This window comes from Linderina pennispora (assembly GCF_002104995.1).
Source record: "Linderina pennispora strain ATCC 12442 chromosome Unknown DL89scaffold_3, whole genome shotgun sequence".
NCBI lineage: Eukaryota > Fungi > Kickxellomycota > Kickxellomycetes > Kickxellales > Kickxellaceae > Linderina > Linderina pennispora.
The window spans coordinates 853229-874458 of record NW_024468251.1 but is presented as its reverse complement, the minus strand read 5'-3'; the positions used below and the strand labels follow the sequence as shown (position 1 = coordinate 874458).

Sequence of the window (21230 nt, the reverse complement as noted above, 5' to 3'; positions counted from 1 at the left end):
ATTGGCCGATAAAATTCGCGCGCTGGGACGCTTTGCAAATGGGCAGGCAGGCTCCTCTTTTTGGGACGCCCAACCCCGATGTGGGCCATGTAGGGACTTCCACTGTAGGCCGGAGGGGAGGGCAGTTCTGGCTAAAGGGCAATTTCTGGCGCCCTTCCTGCTGAACGTCTTTACCACTGGAACTGGAAGTACGGGGCGTGGTTTTGTAACCCGGGCCACTGCGTAGCTGCTGGACATTGACATTGCATACAAATCCCGAGATGGACGATCGAGCATTTACAAGCGAATGGGGGAGTTTCCTTTGCACATCTTTTTGCCAGCATTTTGTTTTGTCTGCTCACAGGGACAGCAGTCAGCTTTTTGAGCTTCATTTCGGCTCAGCAGCCGATCTGCAATAGGCGGGATTCTTTTTGGACCAGCTGCTGCGTGGGACTGTGGAGGTGTGGGCTTGAGCGCAGCTAGGCCAGTGCAGTTTTTCTACGGCAGCGGGCGATTGCACATCAACAGATGATCTCGTGCCTCAAGGTGATGCTCCTGGTGTGCATGGCCATTTGCGGCTCAACCCACGGGAAATGGGGATCATCGCACTGTTCCTCGCTCTTGCGCATGTGCGCTGGTGCGCGGGCGGGCGAGGGACAGGGAAGGAGAAGCGGAGCAATGCGATACTGCGCAAGCATCACAGGGCGGATTGTGATGGGTTCAGAAATGCGCACCAGGCACTACAGCAGGGGTTCTGTCCAAGAAAGACATTTGCGAGCTACTAGTTGGTCATCAGCACGGCGAGAAAAGCCTTCTTCTGCCTGGGGAGGCGTATTCGATGAAATTCTCCTTTTGGGCATGGTTTCGCCATCAATTGCAAGGCGGCAGAGCGAAAATGGCGCTTGGATATTTTTTTTTTATTTTTCGGTCGCTACGTCTTCGGCTGGGCGAGGAGTCGTGGGCTTGGTAGATGAAGGGCCAGCTTACAGGAGACTGGACGATTGGACCGCAGGATGGAAGCCGAAACAGGCAACTGGGCTTCGCACAAGAGGTGGGGAGGTTCCCGCCCAGTGGGAGCGGCAGGAGAAAAAAGACAGCATAAAATTTTTGGGGAGGGAGGCAAGGAGATAGGCACAGGGGATTTGGAGCAACAGGAGTCATTTTTGTATTCGCTCAGATAAACACCCGGTATATTCCACTATTACTCCCAATTCCACAAGACTTTTTGCACAAATGGTCGCGGCTTCGGACAGCAGCTCGCGGACAGACAGCAACGGGGCAGCGCGGGAGGGCAAAGCGCAGGCCAAGTGCCAGGCCTGCACCAGCTGCCGGCAGAAGAAGGTCAAATGCGACGGCGGCAAGCCCGCGTGTACGGCATGCCAGCGCAGCAGCACCGACTGCGTGTATGTACCGTCGCGGCGACGCGGGCGGCCGGCTCGCGCCCACCGCGAGTACGAGCGCCCGTATGCCAATCCGCTGCCGATTCTGCCGCGCCAGCCCAAAGTCGCCGTGCATAACCCGTCGGCTCAGACGCTGCCGACGCTGCCACACGTGCAGCCCGCCGGCCACGGCTCACTGCCGCCACCGCCGCCGCCGCCCAGCGCGCCGGCTCGCAGCGCTCCGGCAGTGGGCATGCTGCCGCCGATGCAGCTGCAGAGCCCACAGAGCCCCCAGATCCCCCAGATCCCACAGAAGCAGCAGATGCGGCGCCCGCAGAACCACAGCCAGCAGAGTCTGGCGCCGCTTGGCAGTATCTTGGCGACTGCGTTGTTCCCTGGCAGCCCACATTCAGCGGTATCGGAGGACGACGCGGGTACCGGGCATCGGTCGTCAGGCAGCGAGAGCCCATTGCCCCGTCATGTGCAGCCGCCCTCGTTCCTGGTACCGGCGGGCGAGCGCGGTGGGCACCAGACAATGGCACAGGCCACGCCGCTGGTGATCCCGCGGACGACGCAGCAGGCACCGCAGGCATACATGGACCCGAACGTAGTCGAGTTCTTCCACTACTTCAACGCACTGTTCCCGGTGGTGCACTGGCCGTCGTTCAAGGAGGCCTACGATGACGGCACCGTGCCAAACTACCTGATCCTGGCCATCCGCGCCCTGTCGAAGCGCTACTCCAAGCAGCCGTCGGTGGTGCTATCTGGCCAGCTGTATGCTGCTGGCCAGGACCTGGCTGCTATTGCCACGTCGCTGGCCGAGGTGGCCACGCGGGAGGACCCAAACACCTACCTGATCCAGACCTGGATTATCCTGTCCATGTTCGAGTTCGGCATGGGCCGGACCAAGCAGGCCGCCGATAGACGGGAGGTAGCAGTAAGGTAAGTTTTCATATTTTGCCCGTTGTCTCGCTTGCCCTCCTGCGCGCGTGAACCCGCAGAAAACCCACAGCGCCGATCCTCACAACCCACCCAGAGCCCAGCTCAGATGCTGGTCCGCACAGGCGTGACTTGCCTGCTCCGCCATTTGCTGGGCCCACCCGTCTGAAATGCCCCGAGAAAACAAAGGCGCCATGCTTCCTCTCGGACATGCTCTCTCCAATGGCATCCACGCGGGGCCTCGCCATGCATACCGGACCACACGTCTGCTAACACCTCTTTCCCCTGTGTGCTAGGTTGGCGTACAAGCTCGAGCTGAGCCACATCGAAGTCCGTGCATCGCAGCGCCGCGCGCGGTCGTTGATCGTAGCCGAGAACTGCCGCCGCGTCTGGTGGTCGCTGTTCTATGCCGACCGCTATTTCTCGCTGGTCTCTGGCGATCCGGGGATCTGTCCTGTGATCAACGAATCAACATACCGCGTCGGCTTCCCGCGGGTAATGCGCGAAGCAACGCCGCCGCCAAATGCCCCCGCGCCCCTGGACGTGGGCTTCCCGCGGTACATGGACCACGACGTGATCCTGTGGTTCCAGTCCGCAATCCCGCTATCGCTGATCATGGGCCATGTGGCCCACCAGTGCCGTGCTGCCGAGCAGCTCTTCCGCAACGGCTACGCCGAGCGGCCCGAGCGCGAGCTGTGGGAGGACCCGGCGTGGGTCGATGCGCTGTCCGAGTTCGTCAAGAACTTTTTAGTAATTGACGCAGAGATCACGCAGTGGCGCCAGCAGCTGAATGCTGCCAGCGGTATGGGTGCGCCGGTCGACGCGAATTCCCACAGCACTCGCGATGTGACGCTGTTCCACCGCGAGCTGCAGTTCCACGGCCTGGTGATCATCCACCAGTGTCTGGCCCTGTACTCGTACGAGAAGCTGCGCCTGCGCCTGACTGCGCTCTCGTCGGCCTGCACGCCCCTGCTGTGGCTTGAGAGCACTGCCACGCAGGCCTGGAAGAAGGTCGTGCGCTCGGCTGACACCATCCGAGCCCGCGCTGCTGCCCGTGCTGCTGAGCTCGCCACCGCCCGCGCGTCGGCCTCGGGAACTATGCCGATGGCGCGGCTCCCGAGCCCGAGTGGGAGCTGTGCGCTCCCCACATGCCCTTCCTGCTGTACCTGGCTGCCAAGGTCCATGTCTGCCAGTACCACTGGCAGAAGATTGCCCTGGCCCGCACCCGCGCCGAGTCACGTCGACCGCCACCGAACACCGAGCACCTGACGCCCGCCTTCGTCCAGCCCTTCAGCCAGCCCCCCAGCGTCGTCGCCACCCCCACCCCTGCCCAGGACTCCTGGGGAATCCCCGCCGCCCTCGCTCCCGCCGATCCCCCTGCATCGCCCGCCCCCGGCCCCCACACTCCGGTCATGACCACCATGGGCGCTGCCGCTCTGGCTGCCGCCCAGGCTGCCGCCAGCAAGCACACGACGCCGCTGCCGAGCCGCGGCAGCTCAACCACCCACCTGAACATGATGAACGGCTCGCACACAGACGAACCGCTGCACAAGAGTGTGTCCAGCGAGAGCCACCACAGCAACCCGATGCGCGACGAGCACACTATGCTGGTGGACGGCGACGATGACATCGAGGCCAAATTAGTGAAGCGCGTCGAGAGCTCCAAGGAGCGTCTGGAGATGCTTCTGAAGCTACTGGCCACCTGCCAGGAGTACTGGGCTGACCACGATTACGTCAGTCTTTTGCGCAACATGCTGGACTGGCCCGACGAGTGGACCACGTCCATGCAGATGCTCGAGCGCCTGCTGCTCGAGCTGCGCATCGACTAGCCCCACACCCCTCACAATTTGTTCATACACCTTCTATTTCTCGCAAGCCTCCCTATGCTTCGTAATAAACGCTTAAAAACTCCCTCCTAGCAAAAAGCCTTGGCTTCATGGGTTGATATTGGTGACCGTCCACGTCGTGTCGCCACGCCGCTTGTACAGCTTCCGCGTGTTATCCTTGAGATCCACTATATCCACCTTCGTGACGTCAACAAACACCAGCACGTAGTTCCTGCGCGCCTCATTGCCGTACTTTTCGCGCATCTCCTCGTCCTTGATCCCGGGGATCTCCTGCGGATACAGCGACGCATCGCCCGACCGCACGCGCCCCGGCGGCGGCCACGAATACCACGCCTGGATCACCGGCGAGTGATTCAAAAACGCCTGCTCGCGGATATACTCTGTATCCAGCTCCACCTCGCTATTATCCAGTCCCGCCTCCCGCTCGTCGCGCCGCCAGATCCGCTGCCGGATATCCAGCGACAGCGTCGAGTAGTGCGGGTTGTCTGGGTGGAACAGCATGTGCGCTTGCCCCGAGCACCGCACCTGCACCTGCGCGTGCGGGAACCAGTACAGGAGCTGCACGTCGCTCACCCCCACCAGCTCTTGCACCTTGATGCTCTTTGAGTGCGTGCAGAACGTCATCACGTCCGACGTCCACTGCCCGCCATCCTGCGGTGATAGCCGCAGAAAGTCTTCGCCTACGAAGCCGCGCGGCGTCACTAGCCGGGCCGCCGGGTGCCCGTTGCCGTCAACCGTCGATAGCACACACGTTGCGAATTTCTGCGGGCTCTCCAGCTCCAGCGCCAAATGCCTGTTGAATGCTTTCTTCCATTCCGGATCGCTGCTGGTCTCCACAATGCTCAGCTGGCCCATTTGCTAATTTCTTCTATAAAAACGATGCGCTGGTGCTGAAACTATAAGGAATGCAAATAAAAATTCAATGTGGAGCTGAAAGCGTGCGGCTACAATCAATGTGACCCAGATAGCTAGTATCAGCGAAAAAAAGACCAAGCCAAGGTGCCCGGTTCCCCTCACATTCCCCGCAGATGAACGCCCCTCCCGGCTGCCACTCACAGCATCTCCTCGTCCAGAATCTCGCCAATGGGCTGCGGGTCTGCGCGCGGATACGTCTTCAGCTCCCTGTACTTTTCTTCCTCAATGCACTGCACCAGCTCCTCAGGCTCTGCACACACCACAAACTCCCTGCCCGCTAGCTCCTCCGCAATCTCGCGCTGGTGGTTGTCCATCAGCCTCCCGTTAACCACCACAATCGCTGGCCGCTGGCTGTGCAGCGTCTCCAGAATCGAGCCCGTGCCGGCATGGCAGATCACCAGCCCCGCCTGCTCAATGTATTGCAGGGGCCGGTCTGTGTAGTCAAACGAGTCGATGCGGATTCCATGCTGGTCTTTAGCGCTCGGTGGCGGCCGGAATGCATCTGTGGACGACCCGTACTGGACGGTTAGCTGCGTGAATCCGCGCTGCGACAGCGCAAGCAGGAACGCCTTGGTGCTCACGGCTCGCACCAGCTCGTCGAATCCCGTTGATCCGACCGTCACATATACTGATGTCATATTGGCGCAAGAAGAGGAATGGAAGTACCGTATGCTGGAAGAGAAATAAAAGAAATGCGTGCCACCGACCATTGGTGACAGTCGGATTTCTAGCGAAAGCGCTTTGTGGGTGTGCAGGATTACCACTCTGATTAGGTGATGACGTAGGCTGCTAGCCTATATATTCCAGCTCGCGCCTAGTTTGCGCTCCTGTTTCCTTTGGAACACAGGAAGTCTACTGAGCAACACATCTTTGGTTCAAATTCTTGCCCTGCTTTTGTCATTGCTAGACATAGCGCGAAAGAATTCTGCACAGAAGCGTTTGTGAGCGAAACTGCACCACTCTGAGCTTTGTCTCTTCCAGTGTACCAATACACGATCCATAAATTTGACATGGCAGAGATCTGACGATTCTCTCTCCCAGCTGGCGTGGATGGTGGAGATATCTGAGAGGACTCGGCACTGAGCAGTCATGTAGGGCACTTCAGCAGTGCCCGTACTCTCTGTGGAACTGCTGCCTCCCCTTCACCTTTTCCTCACCGTCCCATTTATTTTTTTGCCTACACCTTCCTGGTGCTATGAGTCGGCATGTCTGGTGCCAACCTAAGCCATCTGGGCCGAGACATAATTTCGTCTAGAATGTCTCTAGCGTGCAACAGCATACTTGTGGACAGGTGCGGCATGCCCGAGTATGTCCAAGTGGCAGGGTTCGCGATAGTGTGCAAGATGTAGAATAGCTGCACCTTGCCTTTGGCTACCCACACACTTATTCTGGAACGCATGCTCATGGCTGGCGGCACTGCTGACGACTGTGCACATGGCTATGCGTCCAGCTGGATTTCAAACATCGACTACATTCGCACGCACAGGCGGGAGCACTTTGTGCGCAAAGTGCGGATTATTTTGGATGACGAGTGCCAGTGCACGCTCGAGATGACCATGACGCTTGTTAGCTTGCATATCTCTGATGTCTTGTGGAAAGGTATAGAATCCCTTAAGTTTGTTGGGCCTGGCATATTCCCTGCTAGCGCCTACAGCTGTCCGTTGATATACTGACCATTCCTTCGTTTGAGGGACCCATCGTGCAGCTATCAGACCTTCGGTACTGCAGGATCTATACACCAATGGACCCTGACAATCAAGACAGCACACGCTGAGAGTCTGACGGCCAAGAGGTTGATTCTGCCCACAATACCAAGGTGACACACGGGCAGTCCGGGCAGTATGCCAAGTATTCCACATCTGCTGCAAGGCGGAAACACCGAAAGCACATGTGCCACGACAAAGAGCCATTTGCCAGAAACACCCAGCCTCTGCAGTGCCGGAGGGTTGTCGGCAATCCCCAATATGCACAAGGTCTCCTCGCTTGATCAGGAACGCCCATCCCGCACTTTCCAGGGGATCGCCGCGTTCCAAATGCATATCCCCCATCCCGGCCCTCCATCCAACAGGCACGACAAGAGCAAGCTCCGGCTTGCATCGCTTTCCTTGCTTCTCTTCCGAGACTAGCAGCAGGGATGTCAATATCGGCTGGAAAGGAAGTGCTGGCCTCTTTCCACAGCATCAGCTTTCCACTCAAATCTTCCGCAGTTTCCACACCATAGACATCTATCCACGAATGATGGGCCCTTAGGACGTCTGATGCACCATTTTGCAGACCAGATTGCCACTCTAAAGGCAGCGCACACACTGTAAAACTCAAGGAGCGTATAATTTATCCATGTATCTGCTATGTCAGAAAAACGGGCACGGTTCTGCTGCTCACAGTGCTGCACATTCCATCCATGCCATGTGCCCTCTTGGCATCTCTACCCTCCGAGAATTGGCACGTACTTGCTGCTTTCACCAATTTAGAAACACAGTGTTGATTTCGGCACATCCGAATACGCTCTTATTGGAAGGCAGGTTTCTGTAGACCTCTTATGTCTTCTGTTGTGCCGTTGCAATTTGCAAGGATGGATCTGTGCGATGAAAATAGGTACAACCCCTCCAAAACCCATAGTGGCCACAACAATATAAAAGGGCAATTACCTCCCTGCTCGTGGATTTCTTCCCTATGCCATTTTTAATCCACATCAGACAGACATATACCAGTCAGGCTCTGCTAACACTACCACCATCACCTCGCCACAACCCCTTTATCTACCATGGATAGTCTTAATCTGCTTGGCGCCGCCATTATCTCTAGGGTTTTGGATATCGCAACGAACAACACTCTTCATAAACACTCCGGCATGGATGATTTTCGACATGTTGTAGAGCTCACTACTGTATGCAGGTATTGGAAAGACTGTATGCCACCATACGCTAGTGAGACGCTTATTGCAGAACGTTCATACTCGTGTGACGTGGCTCCTAGAGATAGCTGCATTCCTGGCCATGAAACTAAATGGTCTACCAATCTCAACTACATAGTCACTATGGGGAAACGAAATCTTGTGAAGGAGATGCGAGTGGTAATGCTAGGCTTGTGTGGGTGTAGATTACGTCTTACATCTGCACTTGCAGCATTAAATATTTCGACCGCGCAATGGACAGGGGTCGAGGAGTTATTCTTTATTGGTGAAGGGGTATTCTATGCAGGCATGAAAATTGCGCTCGTGGAAAAGGCTACACACTTGCACACTGACATTTCCCGTATGGTCTCCACATTCCCCGGTATCTGCTCTATGGGGTATCATGCATTCCAACACTCTTGCTTTAGTTCAGGGTATCCTTCGCATCCCGATGGTGCCTCTCCTTTTTATTTTACATTACAGCGTGCAATGCTCAATCGAGCTACCAAACTTTTATGTATGTTCCCATTCCCCTCTGATTCTCTTTTATACTTTACAGGTAAACTCTCCCGTCTTGACCTAAACATTAACGTCGTGAAGGACCTTGGCCGTGTGCCTCTCTTTGACCCGGACATTCTCGAGACTGTGAGGCTTTACGAGCTGACTGCAACTAAAGATCCTTGGTATTTGTTTAAACCCAGCCGCAATGGTGCCCTCACGTTTCCCTGTCTGCGCGAACTGGTTATACTTTATTACAAACGACTTGAACAAGCTACGCCCTCACTCTATTCTACAGGCGGACTCACAATTGTGTTCCCAGCCCTCGAAAGATTGTATATCTCTGATTCCACTAAGCATGTGGTAGGGTTCCACGGCCTGTTTGGAGAAGCACCATACCTTACAAATATCTCAGAGCCCATCGATCGTCTACCTTTTATTGATCCTGAAATAGTGAAAACTGCTAGCATTCTGAGGTTTTTTGGCGAAGAGCCAGTTAACCCTATTGAACCGCGGCCACCGAGGAGTAGGTTTACTCAGTTCTACGAAACACCATCAGTGGCTATTGATGCATTTCTAACAAATGCCACATTCCCGTTCCCTGCACTTACCAGGTGGTACAATCTCCGGGTCCTCGATTTCAGAACAGATGTTGCAACGCTGCCTGAACTCACCTGCCTCCTTTCACAGCTCCCAAAGCTCTGGTACTTATCCATTGTATGTCTGACCATGGATCGCCGCGACGTAACCAGCTGGCAGTGGGACCGCAGCACTATTGACGACGAGGCGAGACAAATCCCCATGGTCGACGACTTGGAGCCAGTCAATATCAAACTGCAGAGCCTACACTTCCGGTCAGATCGGTTTATTGACATCGAAGGTTTAGCGGAGCTGACCAAGTGGCTCCCCTCGTTGCTGGAATTGACAGTTCTGAATTTTTACGTCGACGAAATGAGAGAGGAGCTCAAGAACGTGAATCGGGAGGATGTCGAGGTCAGCGAGTTTCCGCACAGGGGTTGAGGACCAGTAAATTATATGTCGGTCCAATACGTCACTTAACATGTACTGTTTACCAGATATCATAAGCTAATGCTGCTAGTGATCGGTATAACTATGTACCTTGTAACGGGTCTAGGTGTGGCAGAATCTGCAGGAGACATTAGAATTAGGCAAAGAGATCAAGAATATATGTTAGTTTGGAGTAAATCCGAGTGAGAAGTTGGCACGGTTCTTGCACTTATTCACTCTGGGCTATCAGTATTCACAGCTAGCACTACATCCTGCATAAATGCATGCATGCGCTGCTGCTTGCAAAACAGCAGACTCTGCCCCGATTGTCTGCCTTGATTGGTGGTCAGGTTCTGTCCAGATTTCCACTCACATCGCACCCGTGACAATAAACAGGGGCCGGGAGCGCTGGCAGATAAAAGTAGGATAGGCGGCCAAATGCCACTCACAGTCGGCCATATATAGACAAGATGCTCGCCTTCGCTTGATCCTTTTCTCCTTAATCAATTCCCTGCTTTCACAGGTTGCTCTCCATTTTCTCTCCCCAAAATATTACCATCACATCGCCGCTATCAGCATCGCCCCACCACTGCTTTCATTTCACATGGACAGCATAAACCTACTTGGCGCAGCTATTATCTCCAGAATATTAGACACTGCAACCCACCAGCACTTAGGCTCAAACTCCGCTATGGATGACTTCCGACGCATCGCTGAACTCACCACTGTGTGCAAATTCTGGAAAGACTGCATGCCGCTCTACGCTACTGAAACGCTTGTCGTTGAACGCAGTGCCATTAAACATACAAACACTTCGAGTAACAGCCAGCCACTCCATAGCCACAAATGGGCCACCAATCTGAGCTTCATCCTCGCCATGAGCAGACAGCATCTTACGAGAGAAATGCGGGTGGTAATGTCCGGTCCTTGCCACAGCAAGCTACTCTTAACATCAGCGCTAGCAGCCTTAAATATTTTGGATACGCCATGGACTGGGGTTGAGCATCTATTCTTTCTTGGCCAGGGCGTCCATACCGCCGTTAGAGAAGATGAGCAGGCAGATGAGACTACAGATGTATACGCCAAAGTCTCACTACTGCTTTCCATACTTCCCAATATCAGTTTTGTATGGTATTATCTATATGACAAAGTAGGCTTTAGCCCTGGAATTCTTCAGATTGGTGACAGATATTCTTCCTTTTATCTTACTTTACAGCGCGCATTGCTTGCTCGTGCTACAAAACTCCAATGTCTTCTCCCATTCCCTTCTTATGACCTTTTAAATGTTTCAGGCACATTATCCTGCCTCGACCTAAACATTAACGTCGTGAAGGACCTTGGCTGTGCAGCTCTCTTTAACCCTGCCACTCTTCAGACTTTGAGACTTTACGAGCTGACTGCAGCTAGGGATCCTTGGTATCTATTTACATCTGACTGCCGTGGAAACCTCACTTTCCCTTGCCTACGCAGCTTGATTGTACTTTATGATCCTAGACAGGTTGAACCATCTCCAGCAATTTACTCTACAGACGGACTCACAATTACGTTCCCGGCCCTCGAACGATTGTATATCGCCGATTCCACTAGACATGTCCTGGAGTTTTACAAACTGTTTGTGGGAGTAAGACAGTCCAGAACAAGCTTTCTTGAGCCAGTCAATCGTCTTCAGCATATCGACCCTCATTTACTTACATTCACGCAGGCGTTTAGCATTTTCGCGCGGGACCAGGTTTGTCAGCCTACACAACTGTTGCCTAGACATCATGTTACTCACCTTTACAAAGCACCTTCGATGGCAACTAAAGCCGTTCTAACAAATTCCACATTCCCGTTCCCTGCACTTACCAGGTGGTACAATCTCCGGGTCCTCGATTTCAGAACAGATGTTGCAACGCTGCCTGAACTCACCGGCCTCCTTTCACAGCTCCCAAAGCTCTGGTACTTATCCATTGTATGTCTGACCATGGATCGCCGCGACGTAACCAGCTGGCAATGGGACCGCAGCACTATTGACGACGAGGCGAGACAAATCCCCATGGTCGACGACTTGGAGCCAGTCAATATCAAACTGCAGAGCCTACACTTCCGGTCAGATCGGTTTATTGACATCGAAGGTTTAGCGGAGCTGACCAAGTGGCTCCCCTCGTTGCTGGAATTGACAGTTCTGGAATTTTTACGTCGACGAAATGAGAGAGGAGCTCAAGAACGTGAATCGGGAGGATGTCGAGGTCAAAGAGTTTCCACACAGAGATTAGTGCTCGATACGTAATATATGCACCTCACCCAGAAAAATATGATTACATATCGCCCATCAAACCCTCGCCAATGAGTTCGTCGACTGCTGCATTTAGCCCCTGCTCGGCACGCTCAAGATGCCAGTTGGCAAGCTGCATCTGCCCGTCGGCCTTTTGCACACCCCAGTTTGAGTACGCCAGATCGAATCCAGACCTACGTGTCGCTGCTGTCAGCTCCTGCACACGCTTCGCCTGCTCGCGAGCCTTTTCCCGGGCCTCCAGCCATTCCGCAGTATCTGCTCCACGAGCAATGCATAAATCGCTGCCGATTCGCGTCGGCTCTGGCGGTGGAGGAGGCGGCAGCGATGTCTGCTGCTGCAGTGGTTGCTGTGCTGCATAGTGGCTGCTGTTTGCCCGATGCATGGCAACTGAGCCTGGCGACTTGGTCGCGCTGCTGCTGGTAGCCGTTCGGGTACTGCACACTACCCATGCTCTGCTGACGACCATGGCGCGGAGGCGGCGGCTGGCTATCGTACTCGTATCGGCTATTGTACGGCGTACCTGTCTGACGCCGCAGGGTTGCGCGACGAGTACGACCGGTAGGGCGCGTCAGGGTAGCTGCCGCTGTGGCTATGCATCGACTGAGAGTGAGGTACCATTGGAGGTGGCGGGGGTGGTGGGTTCGATGCATCGTCGGCAACATTGGCTGAGCGGCTGGGTGAGTCGGCGTAAGCATGCCGGCCTATAATCATCGGTATTGCGACGGTACACGCCGGGTGACCGAGACCGCGACATCGACCGAGGCATTTGGCGTGCCGGGCTTGGTCCGCGCGGCTCAGCATAATCGGCTGGTCTTGGCGGTCTGCTTCTACTTCCGCTTGCCTCACGCGAACGGGACCGGCGGACAGGGCTGCCAGCGCGTTCCTCAGGCGACCGTGCACCGCCTGCCTCATACCGATCATACCTCCCACTATAGTGTCGACGGTCGCCGCGGTACGGTTCAGGGCTGTGCGGTGTACTACCTATATAGCGGGATGAGTAGCCGCGATCATACCGGCTGTTGTAGTATCTGCCGCCGCGGTAGTCACGGCGGTCTGGATACTCCTCATAGCGTTTGTTGCGCTCATAGTCGCGGTATCCAGGCGCTCTACGCCCGGGGTCCTGTGACTCAAACTCGCCGTAGCGACCTCGGCTGCGGCTACGGTCGCGGAATGCTGGTCGCCCACGGCTACGGCTACGCGCCGAGTACATTGGGTCTCGGTTGTAGTGGCTCTGGCTATGGCTGCGACTGCGGTCACGGTCACGGTCGCGGATCACGGTCTGATCCTGACGCACGCACGCTGTATTGGGGCTCAGCGGGCTTTGGAGGTTCCTCATCCGCTACCCCCTCGACGTGCTCTCCTTCTTCGAGATCATCTGGATCCACTGCCTGTCCCGGCTCGATTGAAGGATTGGGTGCTACCGTGGGTGCGGTGGTAGTCTCCGCAGGCTTGTCAACAGTACTGGGCACTGCTGTGTCGGCTGCTGTGCTCCGAGGTGTTGGTTGCGCAAGCGGCGGTGCCCCAGCCGGCTCCTCCCGCTCCCCGCCTCTTGCGCGCACCCTCGACCTGAGTTCCTCAATTGCCCTTTCCTTGTCCATATCCCGTCGGGCCAAGTCCTCTCCGTCCGGCTCCTCCCTCCCGTACCCGCCCCGGTAGTACCTGCCTGCCTCCCTCCGGCGGTATCTTCCAGGATCGCGCTCAAACCGCTTGTAATACCTCGGCGCATACTCTCTGTCGTTATACCGACGCCCGCTGTACCCGCCCCGGTGCTCTTCCTCCTGGCGGTATCCGTCCCGCCGCTGTGCATCGTAGTACGCGCGCCGTGATGCATCACGTTCGCCAGACCGCGACCGCGACCGGTTGTCGCGCCGATAGTACTCGTCTTCGGGGCGCTGTGCCCAGCCTTGGCCAGGCGAACGCGGCGGGTAGTTGGCGTAGCGAGAACTGTAGTCGCCGCGTCGGCTGCTGCTACGGACGCTGCGCGAATCGCCGTTGCTGTCGCCAGCTATGGAGGGCTCACGCGTGTCTTGCACTGGCTTGCCTATGCTCGCACTTGAGGGGGGGCGCGAAGTTGCAGGCGGCGGCACAGGTGCTGCTGGTGTGGCCTCGGGAAGCTGGCCCGGGTCGAAATTAGCTTCGCCTTCTTCGCTCATTTTGTATAGGAGATTTGTGTAGAAACAGTACTGCTGGATGCAACGAATAGAGAAACAAAAATACAGGATGCGCGCAATTTTGGTTGAGAGAAAGGGCGACAGTAGGTACGGAAATGCCCCGAAATCGCTTGGTCGCTGCTGGCCCAAAAGCGCACAATAAAATTCGCCTGCCAATTTCCACAAGCCCAGTGCACTGATCTGATATTAATCCTAGTCCATTTGAATCACAGCCCTGGAGTTGTGCCGTTTTGGCTGAGTCCAGCCTTGGCTTGATTTCGTGGGTGTGTGCGGTGCGCCCTGCGATCCATCTTTCACCTGAGCTAGTCCAGAATTATTTCGGTAAGAAGAATGAATCCATCCGCGGCTGCAGGATGACGGGACTTTGGACGGGCGCGTTGATGGATGCGGCAACCGCAGGTTTTGGGCTCGGCGGCAGTTTGGAGGAAGGGCGATTTGAATTGAGAAAGAAGGCAGCGACCAATTCGAATTGGGGCGCTCTGAAATGCGAGTTCGCCAATGCGGTTGCCGTTGACATTTGGGTTCGAAACAGCCAGTGCTAATTCATAAGGGGAATCGCCACCAACATCGTGCATATTGTAGCTACCATGTCGAAGTCGAAGAACCACACGAACCACAACCAGAACAAGAAGGCTCACCGCAACGGCATTAAGAAGCCCAAGGCCAACCGGTACCCTTCGCTCAAGGGTGTTGACCCCAAGTTCCTGCGCAACCAGCGTTTCGCCAAGCGCGGCACCTTCAAGGTTGTCCACAAGGCTAAGATGGCTGCCAAGGCTGCCGAAGGCTGCCCAGCAGTAAATAGCCCAATGGCGCGTGAAGCTTCTTTTTTCTCGCTCATTTTTTTCTCTGCTCGGCGGGACATCTCTTTGCGCCAGTCTATTAGGAATGGCATTCAACGAGCGCTCTTTGGCCCGGGCGGAGTAGAAGGAAAAGTGTCAAATGGAAACTTTAACATGATAGTGAATAATGTGAGGGAACATGTACGTAACATGGTGCAAGAGGGGCTGTGTATGTGTATTGGGTGGAATGTGCTGTGCTGGACGTAACTGTCGAGATACATAGCATGGATGGGTCGGAGGCATCAGCAAAAGAGTGAACTAATTAATTATGTCGGCGCGCATCACGCCCTTGACCAGCGACACGTAGTCGGTGTTCGAGAACGCTGTCTGGTGTGTCTCGAGGAACCGCACGATCTCGGCCAGGATCCAGGTACGCGTGGACTGTCTTGCTCTCCTGGTTCTCCTTGGCCCACCACTCGATATTGTCGATGTGGATCTTGGCCGCGAGCAGCAGCGAGTACGGCAGCGTGCGGCGGTAGGACGCCAAACACCGACATGGCGACCTGGCGCAGGTGTGCCTCTTGGGCCTTGATCTTCTCCTGGAACACCTGTTTCATCCGGTCCTTGTGCGACAATGGCTTGACGGGCTCCGTAGACACCTCGGAGTCAACGTCCATTGCGTCGCTGTTCAGCGAATCGGGGCCATCACCGGGCACGTTGTTGGGCGTGTTGTGCGAGCTGTCACTGGGCTTGCGGATGCCCGCCAGCGCCAGAACCGACGGCGGGATGCCCGGGTACTCCCCGCGCAGGATACGCGACACCTGCTGGGCCGCCGTGGTCGTTCGCAGCCACAGGTCCTTGACGTACTGGTCAAACGCAGCCAGGAGATCCTTGTCCTCCTGCACGCGCTGGTCGGGCGCTGGCAGCGAGCTCGAGTACTCATAGTGGATCTGGAACACCATGCGGTACAGATGCATGTTCAGTGCCGAATACAGGATCAGCATGGCCAAGTAGTGCAGGTGTGGGAACTCGATTCCAGGCGCGTACACCTCGCAGTCGAAGCAGCGGGTCGTTGAAGCCGTTGGGCCGTGAGTTGCGTCGGCTGCTTCCGTCGGCTGCGCTGCTGTGGGTAGCCGAGCCGGGCTGCGAGACCGGCGTCCAGGGTTTGCTGTTTTGGTTGACTGGCGTCGCTAGCCGCTGCAGGTAGTCCTGGCGCACCATCTCGCAGATGCGCTCGACGCGCTCGACATTGGCACGCAGGGCCTTCATCTTGTCGGTCCACGACATCTGGATGTACATTGGGGTGTAGTCGTTACCGATAGGGCGACCGCGGGCGGAACAGCGAGCTCATGTCGGCCAAGAATGCGACCAGGTGGCTCATGGTGAAGCCGTACTCGATCTCAGACATCATGTACAGATTGTCGTTCTTGCGCAGACGCATCTCCTGGCCCAGAGTCAGCTTGTACAGGTCGTCGCTTGGCCGCGTGCGCGTGTACCCTCGCGCAGATACCGCGGCACGCGATCGGGTGCCTGATAGGTGAAGACTGGGCGGTCCCACTCGCGTGCGTTGCACGGGAAGTGCACAAACATGCGGCACTCGTCGACCATGGTCGGCAGCCGCTCGGCGATTGAGCAGAACCGTTCGTTTGTGAATAGCACCCACCACAGGCGCCGCCGCAGCTCGGCCTCCAAGGGCGTCAGCGCCAAGCGACAGCGGCACATACTGGCCAGCGAAGTCGCCGGGAGTCAGCGCCAGATCGTTGCTGTGTGTGCTGCCCTGCTTGGGCGGCTCGAATATCCCAAAGTGCATCCGCGTTGCGATTGAACGCGTTGGGGCGTCAATCACATGGAAGTCCATCAGCTGGGCCAAGCGTGTGGCCTTGCACCAATACATGGACGCCTCCTGCCAGCGCGGCGTTCCGTAGACAAAGAGGGAAAGCAATGCCAAGCCCTGCACAACCTCAACGCTGGGCCGGTTCAGCTCAGATGACAGAGCAGGCGTGTGCCTTGGTGGCAAAGTACTCCTCCTCGATGAGCACCTCGTCGTTCTGCAGCATGTGCGTGTTGAGGAATATGCGCGAGGAGAGAGCGCGCAGTGCGAACCACACAAAGTGGTTGACGGTGCCATCACGCAGCTGGGAGATGAATGTGGGCTTGTGGATGATTGGCATCTGGTGGTGCAGGAAGCAAAAGTAGTTGTGTACGGCCCTCTCTGCCAGCTCGACGCGGCGCTCCAGGCGAAGCAGCGACTCGTGGATTGGGGTGTGCACAGCCGTGATCTCGTCGGGATCCCTGTGCGCAGACGTTGCGACAGGCCTCGGCGGCTGCCTCTTTGGCATGCACCAGCGCATCCTGGCTGGCGCTCGAGATGTTCTGCGTCACATACGACAGGTGGTCGAGGGTGCTCTGCACATAGTCGGCGTTGGTGTCCTTTTTGGCCATGGCAATCGCGACGTTTCCGAGAGTGAACGATAGCGGCGTCGCGCTCCATTGCGTGGGGCCGCCGAGAGCTGACTGCCTGGAAGGCGGGGATAGGAGTGCGGCATCGTTTGAGGCTGCAGCAGCGCCGGCATTGGCGGTGGCACAGTGAGCGGGTTAAAATAGCCATGGGTGCCGCTGAAGCCAAATGGGAATGTGGTCGTTGCTCGGAATCGTCGATAGAGGCGGTACGATAGCACCCATATGGTGCATTCCCGGGTGGTCATCGCCACCTGGAGTTGACACTGCAGTCCCGCCGGTGATCGCCGCCGATGTGCCGGCTGCACTTCCAACTCCGGCGGAAGCAGCTGCCGCTGCCGCCATAGCCGAGCCGTCAAATCCCTGCAAGTTGGTGCCGAAGTTGAACGAAAAGTTCTGCAAATCGATGTCATCTAGGCTGCTGCGTTGTGGCGCATCGGGCCCGGTTGAGAACGAGCCAAAATAGTCAGATCCATGCACGTCGGTCTGGGCCGAGCCCAAGTAGCCCGATAGCAGCCCACTGCCCTGCTGGTTGAGCGAATCAAAGTCTAGGTAATTTGAATTGTTGTACGGCGCGGTCTGTGGCTGGCCCAGGTGGATAGAATTCGGCGCTGCGTCGTCGGCGATCGCAGGCTGCATCTGAGCTCCGGACGACTGATTGCCGAATGGGTGAGGCTGGCGCTGCTGCTGCTGTTGCTGCTGTTGCTGCTGCTGCTGCTGCTGGGATCTGAGTTTGCATACTGCCGGATAACGCCGCATTGCTGCTATTGGCAGACTGGTCGATTGGGTTTGCAATAGCGGGTGATGACCGCTGTTGCTGGTGGTGATGGTCCGCGCCTACCGATGTTTGTAAACACCCGCTGTCGACGGCTGCGTTGCCGTTTGTGTTAATGCTGTTGCTGCTGTTGGCGACGGGGACAGCAGTGGTCAGGTGGGCTGCAGCAGAAGTAGCGGCAACGTGCGACTGATTCAGCGGACCCGGGCCAGATCCAATCGACGACGAGTATAATGACATTGCATGATCGGCCCCAGAGAACGTGTGCTGTTGCTGCTGCTGGGGATCGATGGGGATTGTCGACGTGGTTATGATGGACCCGCTGTGAGCTGGATACTGTGCAGGATTGGCCGACGATACCCACTGGCTAAAGTACTCAGGGCCTGATACCATCGAGCTAGCAATCGACAGCGCCTGCTGAGCCTGGCCAACTGGGAACCCGGCGCTGGCAGGCGGGGTTTTGGGCCCAGTGGGGACAAAATGCGTGGTCGGTGCGCTGTTGCTCGGCCATTGTGACGGCTGCTGCTGACTGCTGCTGCTGACTTGACGACGGGGCGTAATACGGGATACCTGTCTGGCGCTGCTGGGCCTTGGGCGGGCGGCCGCGCTTCTTTTGTGCCAGGTACGTGCACTCTACTCCGCGGGCCAGACAATTGCCGCAGGTTGGTTGGACGCCGTTACAGCGCACCTTTTTCCGTCGGCAGCTGGCACACGCCTGGTTGACTCTATTCGCCGCTGAGCCCACATGCACCGATGCAGACTGGGAGGTTGGTGTGGTTGGGCTCGGCATATTTGCTGCGTTTCCAAAAACGTGCTGCGTAGTGTGGGTGGGTGGGTGGCCGCTGGTTGGCGTTGTCGAAGCGCTCATTCCCGATTCGAGGTGAAACCAGGTGGGAGTTGTAGCCGAGGCGGGAAGGGAATTGCGAAACTGCGATTCGTGAGGAGTTGAGGAAAAAATAGGGTGTCCAGAGTCGGCGGTTGAGTGCGGGGAGAAATAGGAAAATAGGTTAGGAGCGGTGCTGTTGAGGACTGGGAAAGAAGACAGGTTCGCCGCAGGAAGGGGCGAAAGCAAGGCTGGGTTTTTGTGAGCTGCTACCGCGTGGGTGTGTGCCACGGTCGCCTGCGAGCCTTGATTGCTGTTGGTCGAATGGCGGCGCGTTGAGCTTCCGGCCGCTGCCGCTCCTCCGCCTCTGTGAGATACAGTGATGTCGATCCCACTGGCAATAGCCCTGGGTCCTCCTGAGCTGCTGGCTCCTTGGCCATCAGACCTGGGGTCGGCCGCCTGCTGGACCTGGCGCTGGTGCCATGCGAGTAGCCTGTCGCGATAGCTGCTGTGCGATAAGCCCTGGCTATGTGCCTGCAGGTGGCTCCTGCTGCCGCTGGTGCTGGTGCTGGTGCTGCTGATCCTGCTGGTGCTGCATAGGGGTGCTGCTGAGGACAGATATAGTCGACGATAAAAATAGATGATATGCAGGCGCGGGCATACACAAGCGTCGAGATGCACGATTCTGGCCCCCTGCTTCGAAGTAGGCTCTACAAGAGATGACAGTGCGCTTTTTAGTCAAAAAAAGTTTTTTTTTTTTGCACGTATGGCGATTGCGAGCTGAATGATACGAGTCAAAAACAAGGCGCGATCAGCACCAGCGCTCAGTGAGAAGACAAGAAACTCTGGCGGATCTCCATTGACGCGCATACTGCGCCTGGCTAAAAGTGGAAGGGACGAGGCCGCAAATGTACATGATTTGCGATTGCTCGCTGCAGTTCGCTTGCTAGTCGGCCATTCGGCCACAGGGTAGTCTATAGTTTGTGCTGCCATCATTCTAGGCTAGTCTTGCTTGGCCGTTACCTGAGTGTGTGGGAAGTAGCGTTTGCCGTTTCTGTCTGGGCAAGTGCGTCGAATAGTCAGTGCGCGAAAAAGACAGCGTGGTTCAATGAGTAAGAAAATTAGTAAGGCGATGGATTCCAATGAGAAGAAAGGGGGAAATCCGATTGATTGGAATATCGCTGAGCGTAGGCAGACGGCTGAATAGGGGATGAAGAAAACAACAGTGAGGGGGGAGAAATGAACCAGCGCGAGAAAATGGGTGCCTTTTTATTTCCAGTAAAGATGGCGGGCAGGGGAGAAAAAGAGCACGTCTTGCATGTCTGCAGACTTTTATATCAAACTACCTGCGCAGGCAATATCAAAGCCAAATTCCGTTTTCTTGCCAGCGACTCTATGAATACTGGCAAAGGCAATTTTTGAGGGACAGGCGCGTGCCGTCTCGCAATCTCTTTCCCTCCCGGCAAACGCAGAATGGGTAGATTGTGACTTGCCAAGCATGTAGCAACTCCAATTTAGCAGCATCCGACAAGGGTCTGGGATACATGTTTTGCTCTACCCAAGCATAAACAACGAAAAGGCGCCCCCGTCCGATTATAGAATAGTCAGTGGGCTGGCATTGGAGTTCCCGAGTTAAACTTTTATTCAGCAGGCAGGGAGCGCATCTGTCACCCACACATGTATACTATTTTTGCACGCATGCGCGTATATGCATTACCCTACAGCGCACACCCCAAGGACATGGCGGAATTGCTAAAGACATTGGGGGTAACATTGCGACGCTGAACAGCCTCTATTTTTGTCGGCATCAGCTGGAAAGCAGATGTACGGGCCAGGTATCCTGCACTTGCGCAACAGCACCGGACATGGTGGGGGAGGGCAGATGCAAGAGTGCAGGCACACAATAAGACCACCGAATCACCTGCAAGCGGCATGGTGAATGAAGAAATCAGCACTGCTTGCCTCCACCTTGCTCCAGGAACGTGTCAACACTCGGCAACAATGCACTATCGAGAGCTGTGGTAAAAATAGCTCTTTGCATATCGGACTCCTATTGGGTCCTTTGACCTAGCGAATCTGCCAAAGGCACCAGCGACGGCAGCTCCCTGTCCGGGAGTTCTGCCTTGATTTGGTTCTAAAAGATATTTCTCCCGAACTTTTTTGTTGTCCTGCTGCAGTGTGGCGACCAGCAGAATCGACTAGGCTCCTGGGTTCCTGGCTGGCGCGCAGCGAATCGGTGGGCGTCATGCCAGTGTGTTCATGCAGGACGGGCAGTGTTTATTTGGGTTGCGGATCCTTGGTTGCTGTGCCGAACACAAAGCATCGCCATTTGTTTGCGTTAGGAACCCTCTGTCAAATTCATAGCCGTCGCCTGTCACCTGGGAAATAGACGCGTGCCAAGTGCCAGATGCCGGAGGGACAAGGCCAGCCACCAGCAATATATTATCTGCTCGGGATTACAAGGCATTGGCAACATGCACGCCACTGATGGT

At 56.1% G+C, this 21230-nt stretch overlaps 11 protein-coding genes across 11 annotated transcripts; 7 read left to right on the top strand and 4 right to left on the bottom strand.

Moving 5' to 3' along the window:
- The first annotated feature begins 2550 nt into the window (after positions 1-2550).
- DL89DRAFT_109047 (uncharacterized protein) lies at positions 2551-3899 on the top strand. The gene has a single exon (XM_040883076.1). It carries the CDS (start codon positions 2796-2798, stop codon positions 3564-3566), a length of 771 nt encoding a protein of 256 aa, XP_040745562.1. The 5' UTR covers positions 2551-2795; the 3' UTR covers positions 3567-3899.
- DL89DRAFT_265773 (uncharacterized protein) lies at positions 3713-4205 on the top strand (the record flags this gene model as incomplete). Its single annotated transcript, XM_040886817.1, has 1 exon — positions 3713-4205. A coding segment is annotated over exon 1 (400 nt), but the record flags the coding sequence as incomplete, so codon positions are not given.
- A 26-nt stretch (positions 4206-4231) lies between these two features.
- Positions 4232-4999, bottom strand: DL89DRAFT_291363 (uncharacterized protein; the record flags this gene model as incomplete). The annotated part of the gene is made up of 1 exon (XM_040890189.1): positions 4232-4999. The coding sequence occupies one exon, from the start codon at positions 4997-4999 to the stop codon at positions 4232-4234; it is 768 nt and encodes a 255-aa protein (XP_040745560.1).
- A 99-nt stretch (positions 5000-5098) lies between these two features.
- DL89DRAFT_109049 (N-acetylglucosaminyldiphosphodolichol N-acetylglucosaminyltransferase Alg13) lies at positions 5099-5739 on the bottom strand. The gene has a single exon (XM_040883077.1). The coding sequence runs from the start codon at positions 5695-5697 to the stop codon at positions 5197-5199; it is 501 nt and encodes a 166-aa protein (XP_040745559.1). The 5' UTR covers positions 5698-5739; the 3' UTR covers positions 5099-5196.
- A 594-nt stretch (positions 5740-6333) lies between these two features.
- DL89DRAFT_108761 (uncharacterized protein) lies at positions 6334-7406 on the bottom strand. The gene has a single exon (XM_040883075.1). It carries the CDS (start codon positions 7105-7107, stop codon positions 6517-6519), a length of 591 nt encoding a protein of 196 aa, XP_040745558.1. The 5' UTR covers positions 7108-7406; the 3' UTR covers positions 6334-6516.
- A 297-nt stretch (positions 7407-7703) lies between these two features.
- DL89DRAFT_265770 (uncharacterized protein) lies at positions 7704-9891 on the top strand. The gene has a single exon (XM_040886816.1). The coding sequence runs from the start codon at positions 7824-7826 to the stop codon at positions 9468-9470; it is 1647 nt and encodes a 548-aa protein (XP_040745557.1). The 5' UTR covers positions 7704-7823; the 3' UTR covers positions 9471-9891.
- A 171-nt stretch (positions 9892-10062) lies between these two features.
- DL89DRAFT_255810 (uncharacterized protein) lies at positions 10063-11261 on the top strand (the record flags this gene model as incomplete). The annotated part of the gene is made up of 2 exons (XM_040885387.1): positions 10063-11187; positions 11217-11261. The coding sequence occupies 2 exons, from the start codon at positions 10063-10065 to the stop codon at positions 11259-11261; spliced, it is 1170 nt and encodes a 389-aa protein (XP_040745556.1).
- Positions 11262-12313: 1052 nt separating this feature from the next.
- DL89DRAFT_108630 (uncharacterized protein) lies at positions 12314-13656 on the top strand. The gene has a single exon (XM_040883074.1). The coding sequence runs from the start codon at positions 12427-12429 to the stop codon at positions 13387-13389; it is 963 nt and encodes a 320-aa protein (XP_040745555.1). The 5' UTR covers positions 12314-12426; the 3' UTR covers positions 13390-13656.
- Positions 13475-14127, top strand: DL89DRAFT_108618 (uncharacterized protein). The gene is made up of 2 exons (XM_040883073.1): positions 13475-13991; positions 14101-14127. Exon 1 carries the CDS (start codon positions 13559-13561, stop codon positions 13865-13867), a length of 309 nt encoding a protein of 102 aa, XP_040745554.1. The 5' UTR covers positions 13475-13558; the 3' UTR covers positions 13868-13991; positions 14101-14127.
- A 44-nt stretch (positions 14128-14171) lies between these two features.
- Positions 14172-14769, top strand: DL89DRAFT_265768 (ribosomal 60S subunit protein L29; the record flags this gene model as incomplete). Its single annotated transcript, XM_040886815.1, has 1 exon — positions 14172-14769. A coding segment is annotated over exon 1 (211 nt), but the record flags the coding sequence as incomplete, so codon positions are not given.
- A 255-nt stretch (positions 14770-15024) lies between these two features.
- Positions 15025-20130, bottom strand: DL89DRAFT_282266 (uncharacterized protein; the record flags this gene model as incomplete). Its single annotated transcript, XM_040889679.1, has 9 exons — positions 19503-20130; positions 18486-19448; positions 17982-18457; positions 17362-17860; positions 17070-17238; positions 16706-17035; positions 16053-16650; positions 15902-15970; positions 15025-15873 (listed from the first exon to the last, which is right to left on the bottom strand). The coding sequence occupies exons 1-9, from the start codon at positions 19732-19734 to the stop codon at positions 15025-15027; spliced, it is 4185 nt and encodes a 1394-aa protein (XP_040745552.1). The 5' UTR covers positions 19735-20130.
- Positions 20131-21230: the final 1100 nt, after the last annotated feature.

Excerpts from the sequence above, each read along its gene's own strand:
- DL89DRAFT_109047 (XM_040883076.1), top strand. The coding sequence starts at position 2,796 with ATGCGCGAAGCAACGCCGCCGCCAAATGCCCCCGCGCCCCTGGACGTG.
- DL89DRAFT_109049 (XM_040883077.1), bottom strand. The coding sequence starts at position 5,697 with ATGACATCAGTATATGTGACGGTCGGATCAACGGGATTCGACGAGCTG.
- DL89DRAFT_108761 (XM_040883075.1), bottom strand. The coding sequence starts at position 7,107 with ATGGGGGATATGCATTTGGAACGCGGCGATCCCCTGGAAAGTGCGGGA.
- DL89DRAFT_265770 (XM_040886816.1), top strand. The coding sequence starts at position 7,824 with ATGGATAGTCTTAATCTGCTTGGCGCCGCCATTATCTCTAGGGTTTTG.
- DL89DRAFT_108630 (XM_040883074.1), top strand. The coding sequence starts at position 12,427 with ATGCCGGCCTATAATCATCGGTATTGCGACGGTACACGCCGGGTGACC.
- DL89DRAFT_108618 (XM_040883073.1), top strand. The coding sequence starts at position 13,559 with ATGCATCACGTTCGCCAGACCGCGACCGCGACCGGTTGTCGCGCCGAT.